The following is a 21644-nucleotide window of genomic DNA, read 5'->3' on the forward strand; positions in this document are numbered from 1 at the left end:
CTGCGTTTGCTGAGTTTGCTGTTTTTGCTGTTTTTGCTGTTTTTGCTGCTGGGGGGCAGTAGTGGCGGGTTTGACCGGCCTCTTGGGGCGGCCTCTCCTCACCACCTCGCTCCAGGCTTCCTTACTCCCCTCCACTTTCTCTTTCTCCTCGGGGCGCGGCCGTTTTTCCGCCGCCCCCGTGGATGGGGAAATCTCCTTCCTCTTTGTCGCCACGTTTTGGGCAGTCGCCCGCAGTTGTTGCTGCGACCCTTGCCGAGGATCTCTCTCAGTCTGGGTGGCCTTGTCCTCTGCCACGCGTGGAGCCGTGGCCGCCGCCAGCTCCTCCTCCATTTTCTTCCAGGCCCTTTCGACCCGGCGGACGACAATAGCTGCCTTGGTGGTGTCCTCTTTCAGCGCCACATTAGTGTTTTTGTGCGCGAGGGCGAAGTCCTTCATGCCCTCAAGGAGGACAATCAGGGACTTCAGGCAATCCCTCCCGCTCACCTCAGCGGCGCCGCTGGTGGCGCTGGGGCAACTCATCGTCCTTGCCCCAGCTTTGGACGTGACCTTGGGGATCGCTCCCTTCGGTCCGGACACTACAGCCTTCGCCTCCCTCGTCGGTGCTTCTAGGTCGACGAGGACTAGCGGCGTCTGTATTGGCGCCGGCTCCCTCGTCTGCATCTCCACCCGGTTGGTCCGCATAGGCGGTGGTGGTGACCTGCGGAGGCTGGTCCTTCTCGCGAAGGGGTCAACCTCAAACACCTCGAACTCCATCTCATCGTTACTGTTTCTTGTTTTTGTTTTGTTAAGTTGATCCATATTAAAGTAGTTTAAGTCTTACGACGGTTCGGCCATCATGGCAGCTGCACCGCGGTGCAGCATCTATCCCCGCCGGAAAGAACCCTAACCCCGTACTCGCACGGAAGCTGCTTTCAGCTTGTCGGGTGGTCAGCCCTATCCATGCGATCCCCCCCTCCCCCCTTACCTCTTTAGGGTCTTCCGTCCGGGGGATTCCCCTGTCAGTCAATCCGAGACAGGGTAGGCCCCCATTCGGGTAAGACCTTGCCGGAAATACCCTACCAGCTTCGGGTATGAGGAAATACTGACCAGGTAATCCTCCATACATGCGCCCGAAACCCAAGATTCAACCCTCCGATTGGCTCCAGCCAGCTGCAAATAGCGGTTTTCCCACTTCAAACCTGCGGATTCCTAGAAGCCCACAGGAAAGGTACAGACATTTTTTGCAGCCCTGGTCGGCGGATTACTAGTCCGGCCTTGGCTAGTCTCGGAGGAATATCCTCAGAGGTCTCGACCACATCCGATTCATTCGCTTCCCATTCATTCCTCGCCATTCCCTCACCCAACCTCGAGAGGCTGGGCCGGTTGTGCTTAGTGGTAGTCGCTCATCTAGTCTCGCCTTTGCCCAGGAGCTTTGGGGCCCTGGTCATTAGGTCCTCTAGATTCATTGCGACCGCCAAGCCCCCACACCACGACAAGGTGACAACCGACGTAGGGGAACCTAACCTAACCTAACCTAACCTAACCTAACCTAACCTAACCTAACCTAACCTAACCTAACCTAACCTAACCTAACCTAACCTAACCTAACCTAACCTAACCTAACCTAACCTAACCTAACCTAACCTAACCTAACCTAACCTAACCTAACCTAACCTAACCTAACCCAACCCAACCCAACCCAACCCAACCCAACCCAACCCAACCCAACCCAACCCAACCCAACCCAACCCAACCCAACCCAACCCAACCCAACCCAACCCAACCCAACCCAACCCAACCCAACCCAACCCAACCCAACCCAACCCAACCCAACCCAACCCAACCCAACCCAACCCAACCCAACCCAACCCAACCCATCCCAACCCAACCCAACCCAACCCAACCCAACCCAACCCAACCCAACCCAACCCAACCCAACCCAACCCAACCCAACCCAACCCAACCCAACCCAACCCAACCCATCCCAACCCAACCCAACCCAACCTAACCTAACCTAACCTAACCTAACCTAACCTATCCCCATCCCCATATCCATTCCCATCCCTGTCCCCGTCGCCGTCGCCGTCGCCGTCCCCGTCCCCGTCGCCGTCGCCGTCCCCGTCGCCGTCGCCGTCGCCGTCGCCGTCGCCGTCGCCGTCGCCGTCCCCGTCGCCGTCCCCGTCGCCGTCGCCGTCCCCGTCGCCGTCCCCGTCGCCGTCGCCGTCCCCGTCGCCGTCCCCGTCGCCGTCCCCGTCCCCGTCGCCGTCGCCGTCGCCGTCGCCGTCCCCGTCCCCGTCACCGTCGCCGTCGCCGGCCCCGTCGCCGTCCCCGTCGCCGTCCCCGTCGCCGTCGCCGTCCCCGTCCCCGTCGCCGTCCCAGTCGCCGTCCCCGTCGCCGTCCCCGTCGCCGTCCCCGTCGCCGTCGCCGTCCCCGTCGCCGTCGCCGTCCCCGTCGCCGTCCCCGTCGCCGTCCCTGTCGCCGTCCCCGTCGCCGTCCCCGTCGCCGTCCCCGTCGCCGTCCCCGTCACCGTCGCCGTCCCAGACCAGTCCCAGACCAGACCCAGACCAGTCCCAGACCAGACCCAGACCAGTCCCAGACCAGTCCCAGACCAGTCCCAGACCAGTCCCAGACCAGTCCCAGACCAGCACAGACCAGTCCCAGACCAGCGCCAGACCAGCGCCGGACCAGTCCCAGACCAGTCCCAGACCGGCACAGACCAGTCCCAGACCAGCACAGACCAGCACAGACCAGCACAGACCAGCACAGACCAGCACAGACCAGCACAGACCAGCACAGACCAGCACAGACCAGCACAGACCGGCACAGACCGGCACAGACCGGCACAGACCGGCACAGACCGGCACAGACCGGCACAGACCAGCACAGACCAGCACAGACCAGCACAGACCAGAACAGACCAGCACCGACCAGCACGGACCAGCACAGACCAGCACAGACCAGCACAGACCAGCACAGACCAGCACAGACCAGTCCCAGACCAGTCCCAGACCAGTCCCAGACCAGTCCCAGACCAGACCCAGACCAGTCCCAGACCAGTCCCAGACCAGTCCCAGACCAGTCCCAGACCAGTCCCAGACCAGCACAGACCAGTCCCAGACCAGCGCCAGACCAGCGCCGGACCAGTCCCAGACCAGTCCCAGACCGGCACAGACCAGTCCCAGACCGGCACAGACCGGCACAGACCGGCACAGACCGGCACAGACCAGCACAGACCAGCACAGACCGGCACAGACCGGCACAGACCGGCACAGACCGGCACAGACCGGCACAGACCGGCACAGACCGGCACAGACCGGCACAGACCCGCACAGACCGGCACAGACCAGCACAGACCAGCACAGACCAGCACAGACCAGCACAGACCAGCACAGACCAGCACAGACCAGCACAGACCAGCACAGACCAGAACAGACCAGCACGGACCAGCACGGACCAGCACGGACCAGCACAGACCAGCACAGACCAGCACAGACCAGCACAGACCAGCACAGACCAGCACAGACCAGCACAGACCAGCACAGACCGGCACAGACCGGCACAGACCGGCACAGACCGGCACAGACCGGCACAGACCGGCACAGACCGGCACAGACCGACACAGACCGGCACAGACCGGCACAGACCGGCACAGACCGGCACAGACCAGTCCCAGACCAGCGTCAGACCAGTCCTAGACCAGCACAGACCAGCACAGACCAGCACAGACCAGCACAGACCAGCACAGACCAGCACAGACCAGCACAGACCAGCACAGACCGGCACAGACCGGCACAGACCGGCACAGACCGGCACAGACCGGCACAGACCGGCACAGACCAGTCCCAGACCAGCGCCAGACCAGTCCCAGACCAGCACAGACCAGCACAGACCAGCACAGACCAGCACAGACCACACAGACCAGCACAGACCAGCACAGACCAGCACAGACCAGCACAGACCAGCACAGACCAGCACAGACCAGCACAGACCGGCACAGACCGGCACAGACCGGCACAGTCCGGCACAGACCGGCACAGACCGGCACAGACAGTCCCCGTCGCCGTCCCCGTCGACGTCCCCGTCGCCGTCCCCGTCGCCGTCGCCGTCCCCGTCGCCGTCCCCGTCGCCGTCCCCGTCGCCGTCCCCGTCGCCGTCGCCGTCCCCGTCGCCGTCCCCGTCCCCGTCGCCGTCGCCGTCGCCGTCGCCGTCCCCGTCGCCGTCGCTGTCCCCGTCGCCGTCCCCGTCGCCGTCGCCGTCCCCGTCGCCGTCCCCGTCGCCGTCGCCGTCCCCGTCGCCGTCGCCGTCCCCGTCGCCGTCCCCGTCGCCGTCCCCGTCGCCGTCGCCGTCGCCGTCCCCGTCGCCGTCCCCGTCGCCGTCCCCGTCCCCGTCGCCGTCCCCGTCCCCGTCGCCGTCCCCGTCGACGTCCCCGTCGCCGTCCCTGTCGCCGTCGCCGTCCCCGTCGCCGTCCCCGTCGCCGTTGCCGTCCCCGTCGCCGTCCCCGTCGCCGTCCCCGTCGCCGTCGCCGTCCCAGACCAGTCCCAGACCAGACCCAGACCAGTCCCAGACCAGTCTCAGACCAGACCCAGACCAGTCTCAGACCAGTCCCAGACCAGTCCCAGACCAGTCCCAGACCAGACCCAGACCAGTCCCAGACCAGTCCCAGACCAGTCCCAGACCAGCACAGACCAGCACAGACCAGCACAGACCAGCACAGACCAGCACAGACCAGCACAGACCAGCACAGACCGGCACAGACCGGCACAGACCGGCACAGACCGGCACAGACCGGCACAGACCGGCACAGACCGGCACAGACCGGCACAGACCGGCACAGACCGGCACAGACCGGCACAGACCGGCACAGACCGGCACAGACCGGCACAGACCGGCACAGACCGGCACAGACCGGCACAGACCAGTCCCAGACCAGCGCCAGACCAGTCCCAGACCAGCACAGACCAGCACAGACCAGCACAGACCAGCACAGACCAGCACAGACCAGTATATCGGAGGTTAAGGAGCTAGACTATTCCAAGAATAGTCAATACTTTTTTTTTCATAAAATAAGGTGACAAAATTGTCCAGAGCTTCTCTCGATTCATTACGCGAAAATAATAGATTACAGATTCCTAATGTTTCAGCTTATTTTTATTCACAGAAATTTGATACACCCATTTTAATAAACATAATAATTTAATTAACACTGCACATTAATAACAAAACGTTTTACACATGTAAACATAAACACTGCACGAATTTTGACACATTGAGGTTAGGAAATAAGTAGTAACAGTGTGTCTGATCTAAATATATATATATATATATGTATATGACTACGATCTTTTTGATCACAGCGCCGTCGTGTTAAGCCGGGATTTCGTATACATTTCTATAGCACGCTGTGTCCACTCCTTCACTCTAGTCTCCATGCACACCAACATGAAATACAAAAATCATTTTGATAAGTCTAATATTACTTGAATTTTCAATTTGAGTATTAGGTTCCCTTGATTTTTATTTAATCGAACATCATTGAAAATTTGCGAAATGAACTCTGATAATCATTGGAAAATTTTTAATAGTAGTAGCAATAATTTATTGATCGGAATAAATACGTTAACTATCGACTATTTGTAACTTTTGTTGAACTATTTTCGAGAAAAAAAAGATTCACAATTCTGTTACAGGTAGTGTGATATTTAAATTTCTTGAACGCTCGGTTTAACGTTACATTTTCAAACGTGATAAAATTCAATATTACCGCCTGAAATCACAAGAGAGTGAGAAAGTTGCTTAGTTGCTTGAAAGTGGAGATGATCTTTGTACGTGTGATAAATTGGATAAGCAGATAACAGTAAATATTAGAGATGTAATTATTTTGGCCGTATCACCTGTTGACAGAAAAAAATTTCATTGTTATTGCTAATGTACGAAATAATAAAAGTGATCAAATAAAAGGTTCCCACCTACCTGCTGCGTTTCTTCCAAGCATCCAACATTTAAACAGATTTCTCATTCCAGTCGAATAAAGCCAATTTTCAAAGAGCATTAGCATCAACTTTCCGAGTCACTATCTCGACTGTTTGAGATTCTAACCTCAACAATTCGTATGAACCACATCGCCGCCAGAAACAGAGTTTGACAGCTGAAACTAGGAGTGGTCAGCCTGCCCGAGCAGCCGATAAAACTCGCGCATGCACATTGTATGAATAGTTTCAAGAGTTGTCCCGGGTATAAAACACGTACACGCGGCCTATGGATGGCCTATCACTCTCTCTCGCTCACACATGACTCTTTCTCTCTCTTCTTGTACACGGCCATGCTATGGACGACCATCACACTTTCTCTCTCTTCTTTTATTCCTCCATTCTCTTGTCCGGTTTACGGACACTTTTTATCGTTACCAATGAACGTGCCATTGTCGCATAAGAAGTATTTACTACAAAAAAAGTATATACCATTTTCCTTCGCGACGCTTTTTGTGCGCTATAATTGTTATATTCTAAGAACCACATACGCTAATATAGATGTGAATTTTGTTCGCAGGATTTAAAAAAATTAAATAGCTTTTGGAGTTTACTCCTTAAGAAACGATTTGAGTTATAAAGGCCCGGTACGGAAATTTTATGAGTAAAATCAAGTGTAACACAAAAACTTGAGGCGTTGTAGAAAGAGACAAACATATGTATATCTGTAGGATTGAACGTGCAAAAGAATGAGATGGGATACATTACACAGCGTATTGTACGTATGTATGCACGTGTGTGTTGTGTGCCTGCGTATTACGAAGTTCACATTCATGCATTCACACGTATTGATACGTGTATTTTTATTTACTACACTTTTATCGAAGTAATGTAAATAATCCGAATAATTACAGATATATGTTTGTTTCTCTTATCATTTTGGAAGATGCGTTCATTTACCCTCTTTTTCTATTCGATATATATCATAATTATCGTTCGTAATTTTTCTCAAAGTTGTGCCACAGAGAGGATTGGGGCATGGATCGAATCGATATCTTTAATACCGATACTGTATTTTAAATCGCTACACTCTAGTCTTTGATGATATCCAGTTGAACAAGTAGAACTTGGTTCAACTAGTTATGTATCTACCACAGTGTCTACATGAAGCATGTCCTTAGGATACACATTTGAAAAATTCAAAAGAAAGGATAGTCTCACAGCATGAACAAATTTTATAGCGTTACAAAATATATCAGAAAATGGCAATAGCAGATTATAGAACATGGTGAAGTACTTAAAGAATCGCATAAGGTGTTGCAATATCCTAAACAAGAATAACGTGTTTCATACACGTCGACATTTCACGGAAGCTTATCGTTTTCTTATTCGTTTGCAGCTAGAGCAACCATAGTGAAACGGACTTCATCAGGGTCGCGGGCCATGTATTCACGGCACACGCGGACTGCGTCATCCAAAAATGTATCAGCGGTCGAAGCTCCGTGATTAACCGGGATCGACTGCCTTCCATCTAGAAAAACATGAAAAGAAGATTCTAAAATTCCGATGAGTGGGTACGACAAAGAAAATATATTTCCAAATAAGTTAGCAAGTATCCAAGATTTAAGATGGTTCTGCAACTCGGTACTTTCTTCTTGTAATTTCCTTCGTAGAAACCTGGATCTATGTTATGACTCACATTGACACACTTTTGAACACGAAGATTGGGTAAGTGAGATTCATTAATTAGATAATTTTTATATAGAAATGTATTGACTGTCTAGAACATCTGTAAAATCATCACGAAGTTACGTAGCGAATTTTATCTTTTCGAAGTTTTGATCGATCCAAAATTTTTCTTATATTATCTTATAAAATGTCTTATGTAGAAAATACGAACCTAACTCGTACAATGATCCATCCTTCTCGACAAATGTTATGAAATGATGATTGACTGGGGAATCGTCACCAGGAGCCTGAAATATCAAGAATAAAATTAAATTTAATTTATTGCATTTGTTTTCAAGCGATCTAGAGATACAGCATAAGCAATAGCTTTATTCAAATAATTAACAGAATATATGAGGCATACAATTACCTCCGTCTGTCCTTCCTGAGCTAGTTCTTTGTGGGTATCAATAATAGCCTCTGATTTAGCAAGTAGTTCGCCACGCTCAAGGGGGGAAAGTCCCTTGGTGCTATCCAAGAATGATTTTAGCTGCCCATCTTCCAGTTGAATCCTGTGAATATATAATCTGCTGGTTAGTGTGGTCGTTTATTGACGTGGAAGTTGATTAAGTATCATGATACCTACTTATCACTGTTATTAGCTACTCCATGAATAAGTGCAACGGTGCCACAAGCATTAGAGACACATTGTTTCATGTAATATATGTCCTCAGATATTTTTTGTCCATCCTCTTTCAGCTTGGCCTCCCTATCATTTTTGAACCTATCTGACTGCAAATGTAGATACACCCAGACACTTGTCTTTATTTACTATAACCATATAGGTGTGTGCCTCAAGAATATTTTTACCTTGTCTGTAATCGGATACAGGAGAATAAGAGCAAGGACTGGCCTAGGTATTACAGCCAACAAGTCAGGATCCACTCCATAAACATCAACGATGCCCCAGTTCTTCGGTACTCCAAGTTTATGTAGAAACTAAAATACAAGCAGAGCCAAGAAAGTTAACGCACCATATACCCAATTTCTCAACAGCTGAAGCATAAAAGTAATAAAAAGCACAATGAACGTATTGAAACGGAATATTGTTGGAAGCATCTCTGTGTGACAGTTAACAGTGATCCTTCTTTCGCAATACGAGATTTATAAACAATTGTAGACTGGGGCGAGAAGATCAACATGTCTCTAACGTTTTCGTTAAAAAAATATACGTGCATAAGGAACTGTTTGATAGCTAATGAACTAGTTTAAAATCAACACTTAGCCGATAGTTAAAGGTCAATTCATCACCTTGGTCATGACCTGAAACAAACACAAAAACGCATTAATGGTTTCGTATATACAAAAATAAATGTGGTACGAACAGTGTGGGGTGAAAATACCTCTGGATTCGACTCTAACGGGACCCATGCCATGATTTACGGTAGGAGAAAATTATTTCCAATATACACTAACGAAAATCAAGCTGGCAGATTTCAAGAATTGCGTCTGTTCAGTTTGTCGGAAACTCAATGATATCCTAGGATGATATCCTCCATTGAGTATGCTATATTCCACTGATCCTGAAGAAAGGCAACCTTGGAAAAAATTTCCTGTCGCTCCAACGGGTCAAGTGGGCGAATTGTTTTGTCGGTAATTTACATGCATCGCAGTGTTTGTCGGTAAGTGAATAAGTTGCTGTGGTGTCGGGCCGAGAATGGTAGATTCACCGTCTCTTTCCAACATAATGTAATGGAAAGGAGAAGAACATCCTGGTCGGTATGGCAGCCGTACCAACACTACAGGGCTGAGTTCAGAAACCTTACTCGAGTGACTCCTCAAGTATCGTTGTGTCTTTGTTTAATCTCATGTGTTAGACAAAGACAGTATGATATCCGAGTTCACTCGGGTAAGGCTTCTGAACTCAGCCCAGATCGCGTACTGGTCGGCTATAATTATGGCTAATCGAGCGTATTAGCAATATTTACCTTCGGCACGCGGTCGCGCTGACTTACGACTCATATTGCAAAGATCTTCAATCGACGTTGCAAACTTACGCTCAACGCGAAAAGACCCACTTTGTTTTCTTGAGGCAGAATCTTAATATTCGGAGTGTGAAAGAGCGGACATGGGAATATAATTTCAGAAATATTCTAACTTCTACTTGATATTTCATGCAGAAGGAATGGTACTTTGAATAGTTGATTATGGTGCAGAAAACTGGAGATCCTTGCAATTCCAGTAGAAATTAGCAGTTGATGAATGCGTACTGTCCATGCGATCCATCCTGATTGGCGACTTATGGTGTCTTTATGATGCTGAGCACTAATGATAGGTTGTAACCTGGTAAATGACACCAGTTAAGCTATTACTAGACCGTGGTAATGGTGAAATATTTCACTGATATACATTAGCTTACTAACAAAATTCAATAATCTGATGCAATGAGTTATAAATCAAGCTTTCTCCATCAAGAGTTAAGGTAAAATTCACAAACACACTTGTAACTGGTCATTTGTTCATAACGTGGAAAATCAATAAGGTGGGGGTGATGGATTTTCAATTTATTCAACCAGGACGATTTATTTTTACATTTAATACATTCTACGTCGTTTAAATCACAGACTACACTGTAAAATATCTGCGCCTATGTTACATTTATACAATAGCTATGTAGATGTGGCGGTCGTTAAAGTACCGGGAACATTGTTTAAAATTACGCGCACAGGCATTGGAAAAATAATTGTAATAAGCAATGACAAATTGTTTGGGCTGTGTATAATATATTCTCTCCAAAGACCATGTCAAAGGTTTTAAAACGTATGAACCTGATACTACAGGATCATTTATTCGTTGCTGAACACGAGTGTAACCGATGCAGCCAGCCCACCCTGGTACTCGCGTAAGAGGCTCTCTCATAGCCGAGTCTTGTGTTCAGCGATGAATAAATGACCCTGTAGGTACGCACTAATATATACGCGGATGCGAGAGCCGTGGATTGCAGTTAGTATCACATTAGCCCCATACATCTCCATATTTGTTTGTCTCTTTGTTAGGAATAGGAGGGGGTGAAGACCTTCGTGTCGGTGGCTCTGTACGTGAGTCGTTGGCGATAGAGCTCATCCTAAAAATGAAATACACGATTTATAGAGAAATGAGAATAGAATATATTAAATTGAGATTTTCAAGAATTTGTTGAACGTGATTGCACTTACGGATTGTATTTTTCTTTACTGGCTTTCAAATAATCTTCTCTGTTCCTACCCCTTAGCTCGGCATACGAAACTGCTGGTTTTTGTATGTAATTTTCATCGAGTATATTATCATTCGATGCATCTAATCTCGGACCTGAATATTCGATTTTTTATTTTATTATACAATATTATTCCCATACGGGTGTGCAAATATCAATTAATAAGCAGCCCCAATGAGCTGTTGTAAAATTCAGTAAATATCTACATGCATGCATATGTTTGTATTTTCAACCACGCCTTGGTTCGGTATGTGTGCATTAGGGTGTTTCAAAAAAAGACGGATTTTTTTTTTTTCCTTATGGTGTCCAAAAATTGATAGTATATCTAAAAACAAAAATTTAGGCGACAATATTAGCTCTTAATATCAATAGGAAGGTTTGCCTCTATCCATTTCTTTATTTTCCATTTAAATAACATGGGAAATTTTTTTTTTTCATATTTGAATTTTTATTACTTTGGAACGGTTCATCGTAACAACAATCTGAAAAAAGAGATTTGTAGGAGATTTTACGCTCTACAAAAAACGTCTGAAGATCAAAGTTCCTCAAATCAACCGTTTCTAAGATATCAGCGATCAAAAATAACACTAATCAAAAATTTCAAATATTTTCCAATAAAACTACAAAAAAATATCATATGCCATATTTATATTATTTTTCATACTGGCACCAAAATTTTTGTTTTTAGATATACTATCAAGTTTGGGAATCCATAAGAAAAAAAAAATCCGTCTTTTTTTGAAACACCCTAGTGTGCATATTATACACAAAAATGTAGATAGATTAAATACTAAAAGTTCGAGTAACTATTTTTCCTCTGTCGAACGTTTGGATAACGACTGTCGGTTTCAATGTGAACTTACCATTTAACTCATTACCGGTATAACTGTCCATATTGCTGGGTGAATTGTAAACATCAATGTCGATTGCAGAATTCATTTGTGCATTATTTGATGGTTTAATCGGAGTGACGCCAGTAAAGTTTAGATTTGAATCAGTTATTATTTCTGTTGTTAGACTGGATAGAGAAATCAACAGTTACATATTTCAATAAGAGCATGTGTAATTTTTACTTTTCTCTAGACATGCTCCATCAAAATGTATTCCTTGCATTAATCAAAATTCAGCAATGCTTTATTTCTTACCTTCCCATTGATTTTTGTCGCATAATGGCACCAATCGGACTGTCCGGAAGATTCTTAAATTTTTCTCTGCATGACGGTAGGGCTGTAATTTTTCCTACAAAAAAACCTACCACAGACGCAACTCCAACCTTGGGATAGATACCAAACCTTGGGTGAACATTTAGCCTCAACGATTTGATACTTTGGTAGGCCAACCCTCCGAATGTAATTGCACCAATGGTACCATTAACATTGCTCTTACCACGGCATTCAGCCAATAGTTTCAACTCATCTGGAGTAGGTTGATAATTCTGCAATGAAAATAAAATTTAAAATGATATACGCCACAAATAGCATCGGCCGAGTCTGTAAATGAAAACTATCAGGTTCGATGGCGCAAGTGTGATACAAATCGCATAGACAAACGAGCAGAAATTAAAGTTTGCGGTAACAATAAAAAATATATGAACAGAGTCCAACAACTGATTGACAATTGTGTGCTTCAAGCAATAACAATTTTCATTAGCTATCATCGCGTTCATCACCATTTTTTACCCAACATATCACAGATTATACACGGCTGTATACACAAATTATTTACATGTGGCAGGCAATCCAGAGGTAGTGAAATAGATTTTTCATTTCTACAGACATTATTTTGCAGTAATGCAACACGTCGTTACACCGCACAATTCAATTGCGCAACGTAGTCACCGTTAGGCCGTTGACCAGAGCACAGATAGGCATTTGTGGTAAACTTTATTACAAAGTATTGCAATGATAATACGTAGTAGCATATGGCATCACGTTTATAAAATTTCTGATAATTGGTGGCATCAAATAAGAATACTATAAGTGTCAAAGACAAGTGCCGGCCTACAGATATTGTGAATTTCCACAGTCATAATTGAGGGTTATACAGGTTAACCTGTCATTCGAGTAAAATACCATTCTTTATGACGAATCGAAAACATAAAAACTTATTTACTTTGGGTAACGAATTTACTCGTGAATTTTCATCGACCGGATTATTGTAGACATTTTCCATGACAAATGTAATGTAAATGCGTATCGTTAGTTCCAAATGGTAATATTATGGAAGCTAGAGAAAGGAGACCTAGCTCCGTATGTAACGAACGGTCGCTGTTTAGACGCGCTATACAAATATACCACGGAGACTAGATATAAGGAAAACTATCATAATGCATATGAAACGGCCGAAAATTTGCAGAACGAACTTTCTACACTAGAGGCGCTGGCATTGCTGATGTTATATTGAGAAGTATCGAGATTATGTAAGGAGGAGGAACACCATGTATACAAATAGCTGCCTACAATAAGATGGCACAGGTGTTTCGAATGGACCGAAAAAAATTAATAGAGTGTAAGGCTTTCTAGCAATTACAGTGCAAAATCATTGACCGATCGATATTGGGCATCCCTGCAACCAATGGCACTTTGGTAGAAAAAGCGACGCTAGTGGTGAAAAAAGAAACCTGATGGGTACTATTGTACTATTTTAGGGGGTAGATTCTGTTAATTCTCCCATTTGACCTCCTCCTTCTTATATAGTCTCCACATTTAGAACGGGAATGCCGTGATCATGGAGACTAAAGGTAGTCTCCATGGCCGTGATACAAGCAATAACAAACGGACGCCATCAATTTCATGTTAACGTCATCAGCGCTACGCGCTACCCTGGTGGACATTGTGCGAAAATGATATTTTTCTCCTTATTTCTGGACGTATATAAAGCCAAAACGCCTATGTCGTTCGTCTTCCTTATATCTAAGCTCCATGACGTATACTGTGAAATTCTGATATATCTACCGATATGTAACTCATATTAATACAAACTTATATCAGAGGACGTACCGTCCGACGCGCCTCTCGAAAAGTCGAAGAATATCTGTGAGTATAGACCCGCACAAGTCCGTTGTTGGACCTGCTGCTGCGGCGTGCAATAATCATGCCCAATTCTACCTTAAACTGGTGCTACAGGAAAAGTTCCCCCCCCCCCCCCTCTCTCTCTCTCTCTCTCTCTCTCTCTCTGTGTATACATATACTGTCTAATATTGCCATAGGCATAAATAAAATATCTATCTATCTCTCTCTCGCATTACGGCTTCTGCTCGGTGCACGGCCGCGCACTATCTCTACAAGTCTATGGTCTCGTCACCGACGCCCTACTCAGCCCCCTGACACTCACCACTGCTCGTATACTAAAAAATTGTACGCGTCTTGTCTTCGTTTTTTAGTTCCTCTACGTGGCGCTAGTAGACTTCTGACACGCTCGCTGCCCTCGCTGACCGCGCGCAAGCTCGTCAAGTAACTACTATCATTTATTGAGGTTACTGTTGTCTGGTAACTAGACCGCAGCGACAACTGGTGGTGCCGCTAGAATTGAAATTTGCACTCGCTAAGCGACACGAATAATTGTGGCTCCCAGCATAGGAGTTTCCAGACCTGTATATAAGACTGTGCTTCTACCCCTCTGCTATTTTTTGTCAACTCAGGATCGTACCAGATCGTAGCGCGGTTCATTTGAATGTTGGCCACTAAAATATAAAATGTAAACACAACGTATCTCTACATATTTACAGGGTGGGCCGAAAAAAATGGGACTGATTTGAAACGTGAATGAAGTGCAGACGTGTTGACCGATTTTCAAAAATTTTATTTCCCTCGAAAACCGAAGAATGATTTTTGAAGTTATACTTCTTTAGGCGCGTTATGAAAAACTGATGAGAGTGAAATTTCAAGATGCGCGCGCATCACTGTAACACAAAATTGTAACACAAAATTAACAGGATGAAGTTGCCCACTCAACCGAATTCATTAAGTCTCGATAAAAAGCTAAATATTTATCCACATTGTTTTAGTTTTTACAGTCACAACACGTGTTTTATTTTCATACAAGTGCGAATTATATATGTGGCAATAAAATATATTCAGTAGTGATTTAAATTGAATATTTGGATTAATATTATTTACTATTTGTGAATATTAGTGAAAAAATTGTGCTAAAATACTTTTTCAAGTGCTCCAATATAATTGAGGTTAGTTATCCGTATGTATTATTTATTGATATAAATTAAAATATCATTATTTAATATAATTAATACTAAGTATTATTAAATTATCAATGTTGAATATTTATTATTGGTTTTTTAATATTTACAAAATAAAGAAATAAATTTAATAGAACATTTAATAAAAAGTTCGTGACAAAAATTTAATAGATTATTTAAATATAATGTAAGACATCCGTTATTTGTTTTATTGTTTTTTATTACATACATCTTTTCTTTATCATTGTGTGACAGAAGATTTTGACATGTTGTGTATTTTTTAATGATGCCAAAGAAGTATAACTTCTCACGCGCGTACATAAGTACACGCACCCATTTTTTTTCATTTCGCGTTTGAAAATTTCCAAAATTTTTGTTCGTTGTTGAGGTACACGCTCTTGAAAAACGAGTTTTGAAGAAGTTGCTAGAACACTGAAAAAAATGAATATTAAAGAATGTTCAAATCGATTTTCTTCAGAAATTGTGATTCAAAGATTAATTCTGGCATTTCAGAAGCTCTCCGAAATTTTATTCACACGTCTTAAAACGTTTCTTGTAAAATTGGAATCAAAATGCGCGCTTCAAAGTTAAAATTCGGTTTTCAGGCCATCAACAAGAAAGTTCGCCATCAGAAAAATCGGTGGCAAATGGTGTCGAGAACTTGACCAAAATTGATTCAACCAACGACCGACGACTATAACCACCAGGCAGATATAACGAACATTTTCGAATTTTCGAGATGGCATTACGGCTGGCTTTTTTGATACTGGCGAATTACCTAGAGCATCACATTTTCAGTCGTGAGAGAGAATAATTCGCTGAACCGTGGAAGTTGAAGTCATATAGCCTGTTGTCCTTACTCTTCGGTGCACAAGATATTGCATTCTGGCGAAGGAGAGTTCACTGCTTTAAAAAAATACGAAATAATCGATTCATTTTTACCGATTCAATCAAGTCGTGTTCGATTATTTTTTTGGACGCGCGATTAATCGCCGCATCGATTATTTTTATCTCAGTGGTCATTGCTAAACACAACACACTCATATTTTAGAAATCTTAGTTCGGTAAGCATCATTATACCTAAAATGAAGAAAATTGCGACTTCTTCCCCAATTTTTCGTTACGATAACGTTACTAATTTTAACCTCGTTTGCGGCAGTGTAATACTTAACCGTAAATCGTGGACACATTGAACCTTACAGCTGAATTGTGCTGCACATTTGCTTTTTCGCGTTGATCACATTAACTATTAGAAAACTTTGAGATTAGAGATCAACGAAATGAATGACAAGCACTGTGTCGTAAATTTTTTTGTAATGAATTGAACGAAAGTAAATTAGTCGATGAATCGTAATTTGAGATCGAAATTAAGTTGAAGTCTCTTTAATATTAACTTTTTTTAAGTCTCCCAGCAAATTACAATAGGTATTGTATTGCGTTGTTCTTGGGAGTAAGAAACGAAAAACCGGTTTTCAGGGAAAACGATCGAGTTTGATAAATAATTGATTATACTCGATTAATTAATCGGGAAAAAGTAGTCGATTACTTTGGTCATTCTTATTACGCCAGATATATCTTGAAAATCACATATTTTTTCTCCTTTCGCGGACATCGACTGCTCTACCTGCGGACGAAGCTGCGGACTTTGTTTTATACACGACGAGATCGGGTATACAAGAGAATCGGTTAGGGGCGCGGGTGAGTACATGTATACGGATACGTCCAATACTTTTCGACCGCGGCCTGCGGGCTTGGGTCAGCGATTCGGCTGCTGATTTTTTTCAAGAAAGTAGGTTATAAAAAATGACGATTCTCCAAATTTGAGCTTAATATAAGAAAATCTGGTGGCTATAGAAATTTTTCAAGTTTTTAATAGTTCAATTTCTTAGTTATTTTCACGATTTTTTCACGGGAGCTCTATGGGACTTGAAGACTCGAATCAAACGGCATTCCCCTTCTCTGACCTTGTATTTTTAAGAAAAAAATAGTTTTTTACTCCAAAGCAAAATGCCATGAAATACGAAATATTATGTGGGAAACTTGAACATTTTGAAAATTCACAGCTCGTTAACAGCTTCGACTCCTAGCTGGAAATTTTCAGCGTTGTTTGGGGATAGAATGAAGTATATTCCCTGAAAATTTCAAGCGATTTCGAGTTGATAGAAAAAAGTTACAGCTATCTGAAAACAGCGATTTTTCAGAAATCAGTTGGTTTTGCAAGGCCGTATATAAAAAGGAACGTGGTGATTAATAATAATTCGTGTAGGCAGTGATAAAGTATACCTAGACGGAAAATTTGAGCCGTCGATTGGACGTCTGCTTGGAAAATTCTTGACTTGGCAGCGTTTCAAAGTTATGCGAAATTTTGCTAAAATAGTAGTTCATGAAAAGGTTCCTAATTAAACTGGATTTTGCTTTGGAGTAAAAAACTATTTTTTTCTTAAAAATACAAGGTCAGAGAAGGGGAATGCCGTTTGATTCGAGTCTTCAAGTCCCATAGAGCTCCCGTGAAAAAATTGTGAAAATAACTGAAAACTTGAAAAATTTCTATAGCCACCAGATTTTCTTATATTGAGCTCAAATTTGGAGAATCGTCTTTTTTTATAACCTACTTTCTTGAAAAAAATCAGCAGCCGAATCGCTGACCCAAGCCCTCAGGCCGCGGTCGAAAAGTATTCGACGTATCCGTATACATGTATGTATAATATTCATTATACGAAATATAATTCAATATGGTAATACCTACCTGCAATTGTTCAGCAAATGTTTGCGTAATTATTGCTGCGCTTGTAAGTAATTATGTTAAGTACAGGCTATATGCGACGGCGTTGAAGCTCATAACAGGGCGGTATAATAGTAAAGGAAAGATGTGTGTTGTTATATCCTACGGATGGATGTGCATAGTTCGGAGGAGAATAAGGTATCTAACGGTGCGCGTTCTGGTACAGCTTTCGTCACAAAATGCTCCTCAACATGACGCTATACCTACGAAATATAATCGAGAACTTTATTGTACAATTCCTGCGATGTAACGATACATTTATAAGAAAAATCGATACTTCGTGCAACTTTGGGATTGTCTAAAATGCCGAATAATACACATAATATATTGTATCTGTACTCATATTTCGAAAACTGAAATTCTCCGAAGTCATTTTAAAAATGAAAAGCGATAATTTTGTTTCCGCGAACTTCAACCTTGTTATAATTCAGATAGAGTGTCCGCAACAAGGAAATGATTTGGTAGCAAACGTATAAGATCTGCCGCCTAGGCATAGGGTGCCATGTCGTATTGAGTACTCTTATAAAGTTATATACCCGACCCTCGAGCGCAGCGAGTGAGCCGCTCGCGCGGACTATGCAATGCAGTCGCACTCATTGCCAGTAGTATTCCATAAATGACCCTGTATGATTATTAGGTAGGTAGAAAAAAAAATGAGTATTTTTTCTCTCTCTTAATCCCTCAAACGTTAGTGTTCGATAGAAGAACAATCCTCTCTAAAGATGAACCGTCTAGCTCAGGTCCGACAGATTCTTTTTTGCCCGATCACTTCGCAAGAGAAGTCAGGTTATATCAATTCGTCGCGTACGTTTTTTTTTTTTTTTTGAAGTTATACTTCTTTAGGCGCGTTATGAAAAACTGATGAGAGTGAAATTTCAAGATGCGCGCGCATCACTGTAACACAAAATTAACAGGATGAAGTTGCCCACTCAACCGAATTCATTAAGTCTCGAAAAAAAGCTAAATATTTATCCACATGGTTTTAGTTTTTACAGTCACAACACGTGTTTTATTTTCATACAAGTGCGAATTATATACGTGGCAATAAAATATATTCAGTAGTGATTTAAATTGAATATTTGGATTAATATTATTTAGGTACTATTTGTGAATGTTGGTGAAAAAATTGTGTTAAAATACTTTTTCAAGTGCTCCAATATAATTGAGGTTAGTTATCCGTATGTATTATTTATTGATATAAATTAAAATATCATTATTTAATATAATTAATACTAAATATTATTAAATTATCAATGTTGAATATTTATTATTGGTTTTTTAATATTTACAAAATAAAGAAATAAATTTAATAGAACATTTAATAAAAAGTTCGTGACTAAAATTCAATAGATTATTTAAATATAATGTAAGACATCCGTTATTTGTTTTATTGTTTTTCAAAGATGCCAAAGAAGTATAACTTCTCACGCGCGTACATAAGTACACGCACCCATTTTTTTTTTATTTCGCATTTCGTCCGTTCGCGCATAACTCCTTAACGGATGCACAAATTTGGCTGTATCGTTTTTTATCCGAAAGCGCTTGGTCCGCCGGTGGTCCCATAGAAATTTGAAAATGATACCGGTATTGGTAGGAATTATGATTACTATCATTTTCAATAATTTCACGTCTGGTCGCGCATAACTGCTCAACGGATGCACCGATCCGAATGACTGTTGATTTCTTTTTTATTTTTTTTTTTATTTTATCAAGCGTGCATGAAAAGTGGTGCTTTGCGTAGCAGTTCAGCGGGACGTGAATAGCCAATTTCATCTCAGTGTTACAAAGATAGGTTTGCGCATGCTCGTTTCACAATTACTTCACTTTCATTCCTTGGGAGACCACTCTCGTTCCAGGGGAGAAGAAATTGTCCACTCGCATCTCGCAAAACTTATACCTATATCACGCCAAGGCCCGCCACCTTTCGCTCGCTTGTTAGAAAAACTATCGTATGTGAGTCGGGCCAAATGTTGGCGATTGCAACTCGTACCATTGCCGCCCTCGCTTCGCTCGCAATCAGGCGCAAACTTCACACTCGTCGCAATCGCCAACTTTCGTCCCTAATTGTCACACAATTATATACTGCCATGTTACACGAAAGAGCTTGCTCCGCCAGTGGTCCCGTACATAAAAATTTATAAATTATCAATAGGCCCAAAAGTGGTCGGTTTTAGAGTCGTGGCCCGATTTGGTAAAAATTATTATACGTCTGTTAACGCGTAACTTCTCAACGGATTCACCGAATTCCAGGATCCTATTTAATCTGAAAGCGCATGCTCCGCGAAAATGGCGCGTGGCCGTGTGAAATTAAAGTAATTATACTGGCCCATTAATAGCCAGGTCTGGAAAATCTAAATTTTCATTCCGTCATAGCCGCATCATTCGTTGGCCTGTCCGTATCTGAATACACCTAGGTATATTATATCTATAGATAATGTAGGGGCGGGGCGGGCAAAGTAGACACCCACAGAAATTAACGCTCCAAATAGTGGTTTTAATCAATGGATCTTTAAATTTTTACCGAAAAATGATAACCTAACCGATGCTGACAATGAGTATTGAACGCTCTTGGCTGTAAAATCCGGTATTTGCGGGCGAAATGAACTAAAAATTTTCGAAACTTTCAATATTGAAAAATGTTTTAAATTAATTTTCGCATTTAATTTAGAATATTTTTAACATGATTTTAACATTAATCGAGCTATACCTATAAGAGGCGTGCGGAGAAAAGGCGGGCGAAATATGGGCCCCTTAAAAATCATGCTATACTTTTCTAAAGTTGCTTCAAAGGCATCTAATTACCGATTTGAATTACCGTGCAAATCTGAAAACCATACCTTCACGGTTGCCAAGCGATGTTATCCTTAGCTCAGGTGTCCGTAAAAAAAACGTTTCTCAATTTTCAAAAAATATGAAAAATTGTCGGGAGTGCCAACCTTGCCCGCCCCTCCGCTACATACCTATAGGCAAAGGAATAAAAAAAAAAAAAAAAAAAACTAAAGAGTATAATTTTGTATGAAATTTGTCGGGAACTGCAAAAAGTACAATTTGATTCATCATATCATACTTAAGTAAGAAAAGAATTTCTTTTTCCTTTCGGAGCCATGTTATTTTGCCTCATTGTTCTGAAATCGTTCATATCCCTCTGTCGATAATTATTTTTAATTTTTAATTCCCTTTTCATATGCATGATATACATAACCACCGAAAAAATTCACTTCACGCGCGTTTAAAGTCGAAATACTCGTAAAGCATTCAACATTATTTTCTTTAAATCATGCACAGATCCTTACAGCTGGCTCTTTACGCTTAGGTACCAAACCTCTACGACAAAGCATAGGCAATCATCACCATTTATAGAATACACCTTGCGGTCGTCTGAAAAGTACCGGCGGTAGTGTGGCTCCGTCAGTGCCGGCTATTGACAGCCACGTGGTTGTCGCCTGTGCCAATTACATGCGCGAATTTGACACAAGCCAAGCATGGCTGGCAAACGCTCTCGTATGCAAAAGTTGCGGATACGTTAGCGTAGGCGGTGACCGGCTGCAGGCTTGGATCGCACCGTTTCAAGTCAAATTCACGATACTTGTTTTTGGCCGCGTATCACGGACGGTGAACACGATAGAAGCCTGCACGTGTGCGAGCGGCGACTGCCGGTGCCCGAGGTGGCTAACTGGCGTAGCGCGTTGGCGATGCGGCGCGGGACGGCCGAAGGTTGGCAGTCGGTCCGCCATTGGCTACGACCGTCTACCAATCCACGGTCACTTCCATTCATAAGCAGTTGCGCTTCCGGAGCGACGG

At 43.4% G+C, this 21644-nt stretch overlaps 2 protein-coding genes across 2 annotated transcripts; both read right to left on the reverse strand.

The window, feature by feature from the left end:
- Positions 1 to 7162: 7162 nt before the first annotated feature.
- Positions 7163 to 9186, reverse strand: LOC124297436 (ubiquitin carboxyl-terminal hydrolase isozyme L3). The gene is made up of 7 exons (XM_046748478.1): positions 9017 to 9186; positions 8925 to 8936; positions 8484 to 8612; positions 8260 to 8405; positions 8044 to 8185; positions 7846 to 7921; positions 7163 to 7476 (listed from the first exon to the last, which is right to left on the reverse strand). Exons 1-7 carry the CDS (start codon positions 9047 to 9049, stop codon positions 7331 to 7333), a joined length of 684 nt encoding a protein of 227 aa, XP_046604434.1. The 5' UTR covers positions 9050 to 9186; the 3' UTR covers positions 7163 to 7330.
- A 990-nt stretch (positions 9187 to 10176) lies between these two features.
- On the reverse strand, positions 10177 to 13176 carry LOC124297435 (OCIA domain-containing protein 1-like). The gene is made up of 5 exons (XM_046748477.1): positions 12979 to 13176; positions 12012 to 12301; positions 11730 to 11884; positions 10829 to 10961; positions 10177 to 10737 (listed from the first exon to the last, which is right to left on the reverse strand). Exons 1-5 carry the CDS (start codon positions 13036 to 13038, stop codon positions 10629 to 10631), a joined length of 747 nt encoding a protein of 248 aa, XP_046604433.1. The 5' UTR covers positions 13039 to 13176; the 3' UTR covers positions 10177 to 10628.
- Between the last annotated feature and the right edge of the window lie 8468 nt (positions 13177 to 21644).

Source organism: Neodiprion virginianus, chromosome 2 (genome assembly GCF_021901495.1).
Source record: "Neodiprion virginianus isolate iyNeoVirg1 chromosome 2, iyNeoVirg1.1, whole genome shotgun sequence".
In the NCBI taxonomy this organism is placed as follows: Eukaryota; Metazoa; Arthropoda; class Insecta; order Hymenoptera; family Diprionidae; genus Neodiprion; species Neodiprion virginianus.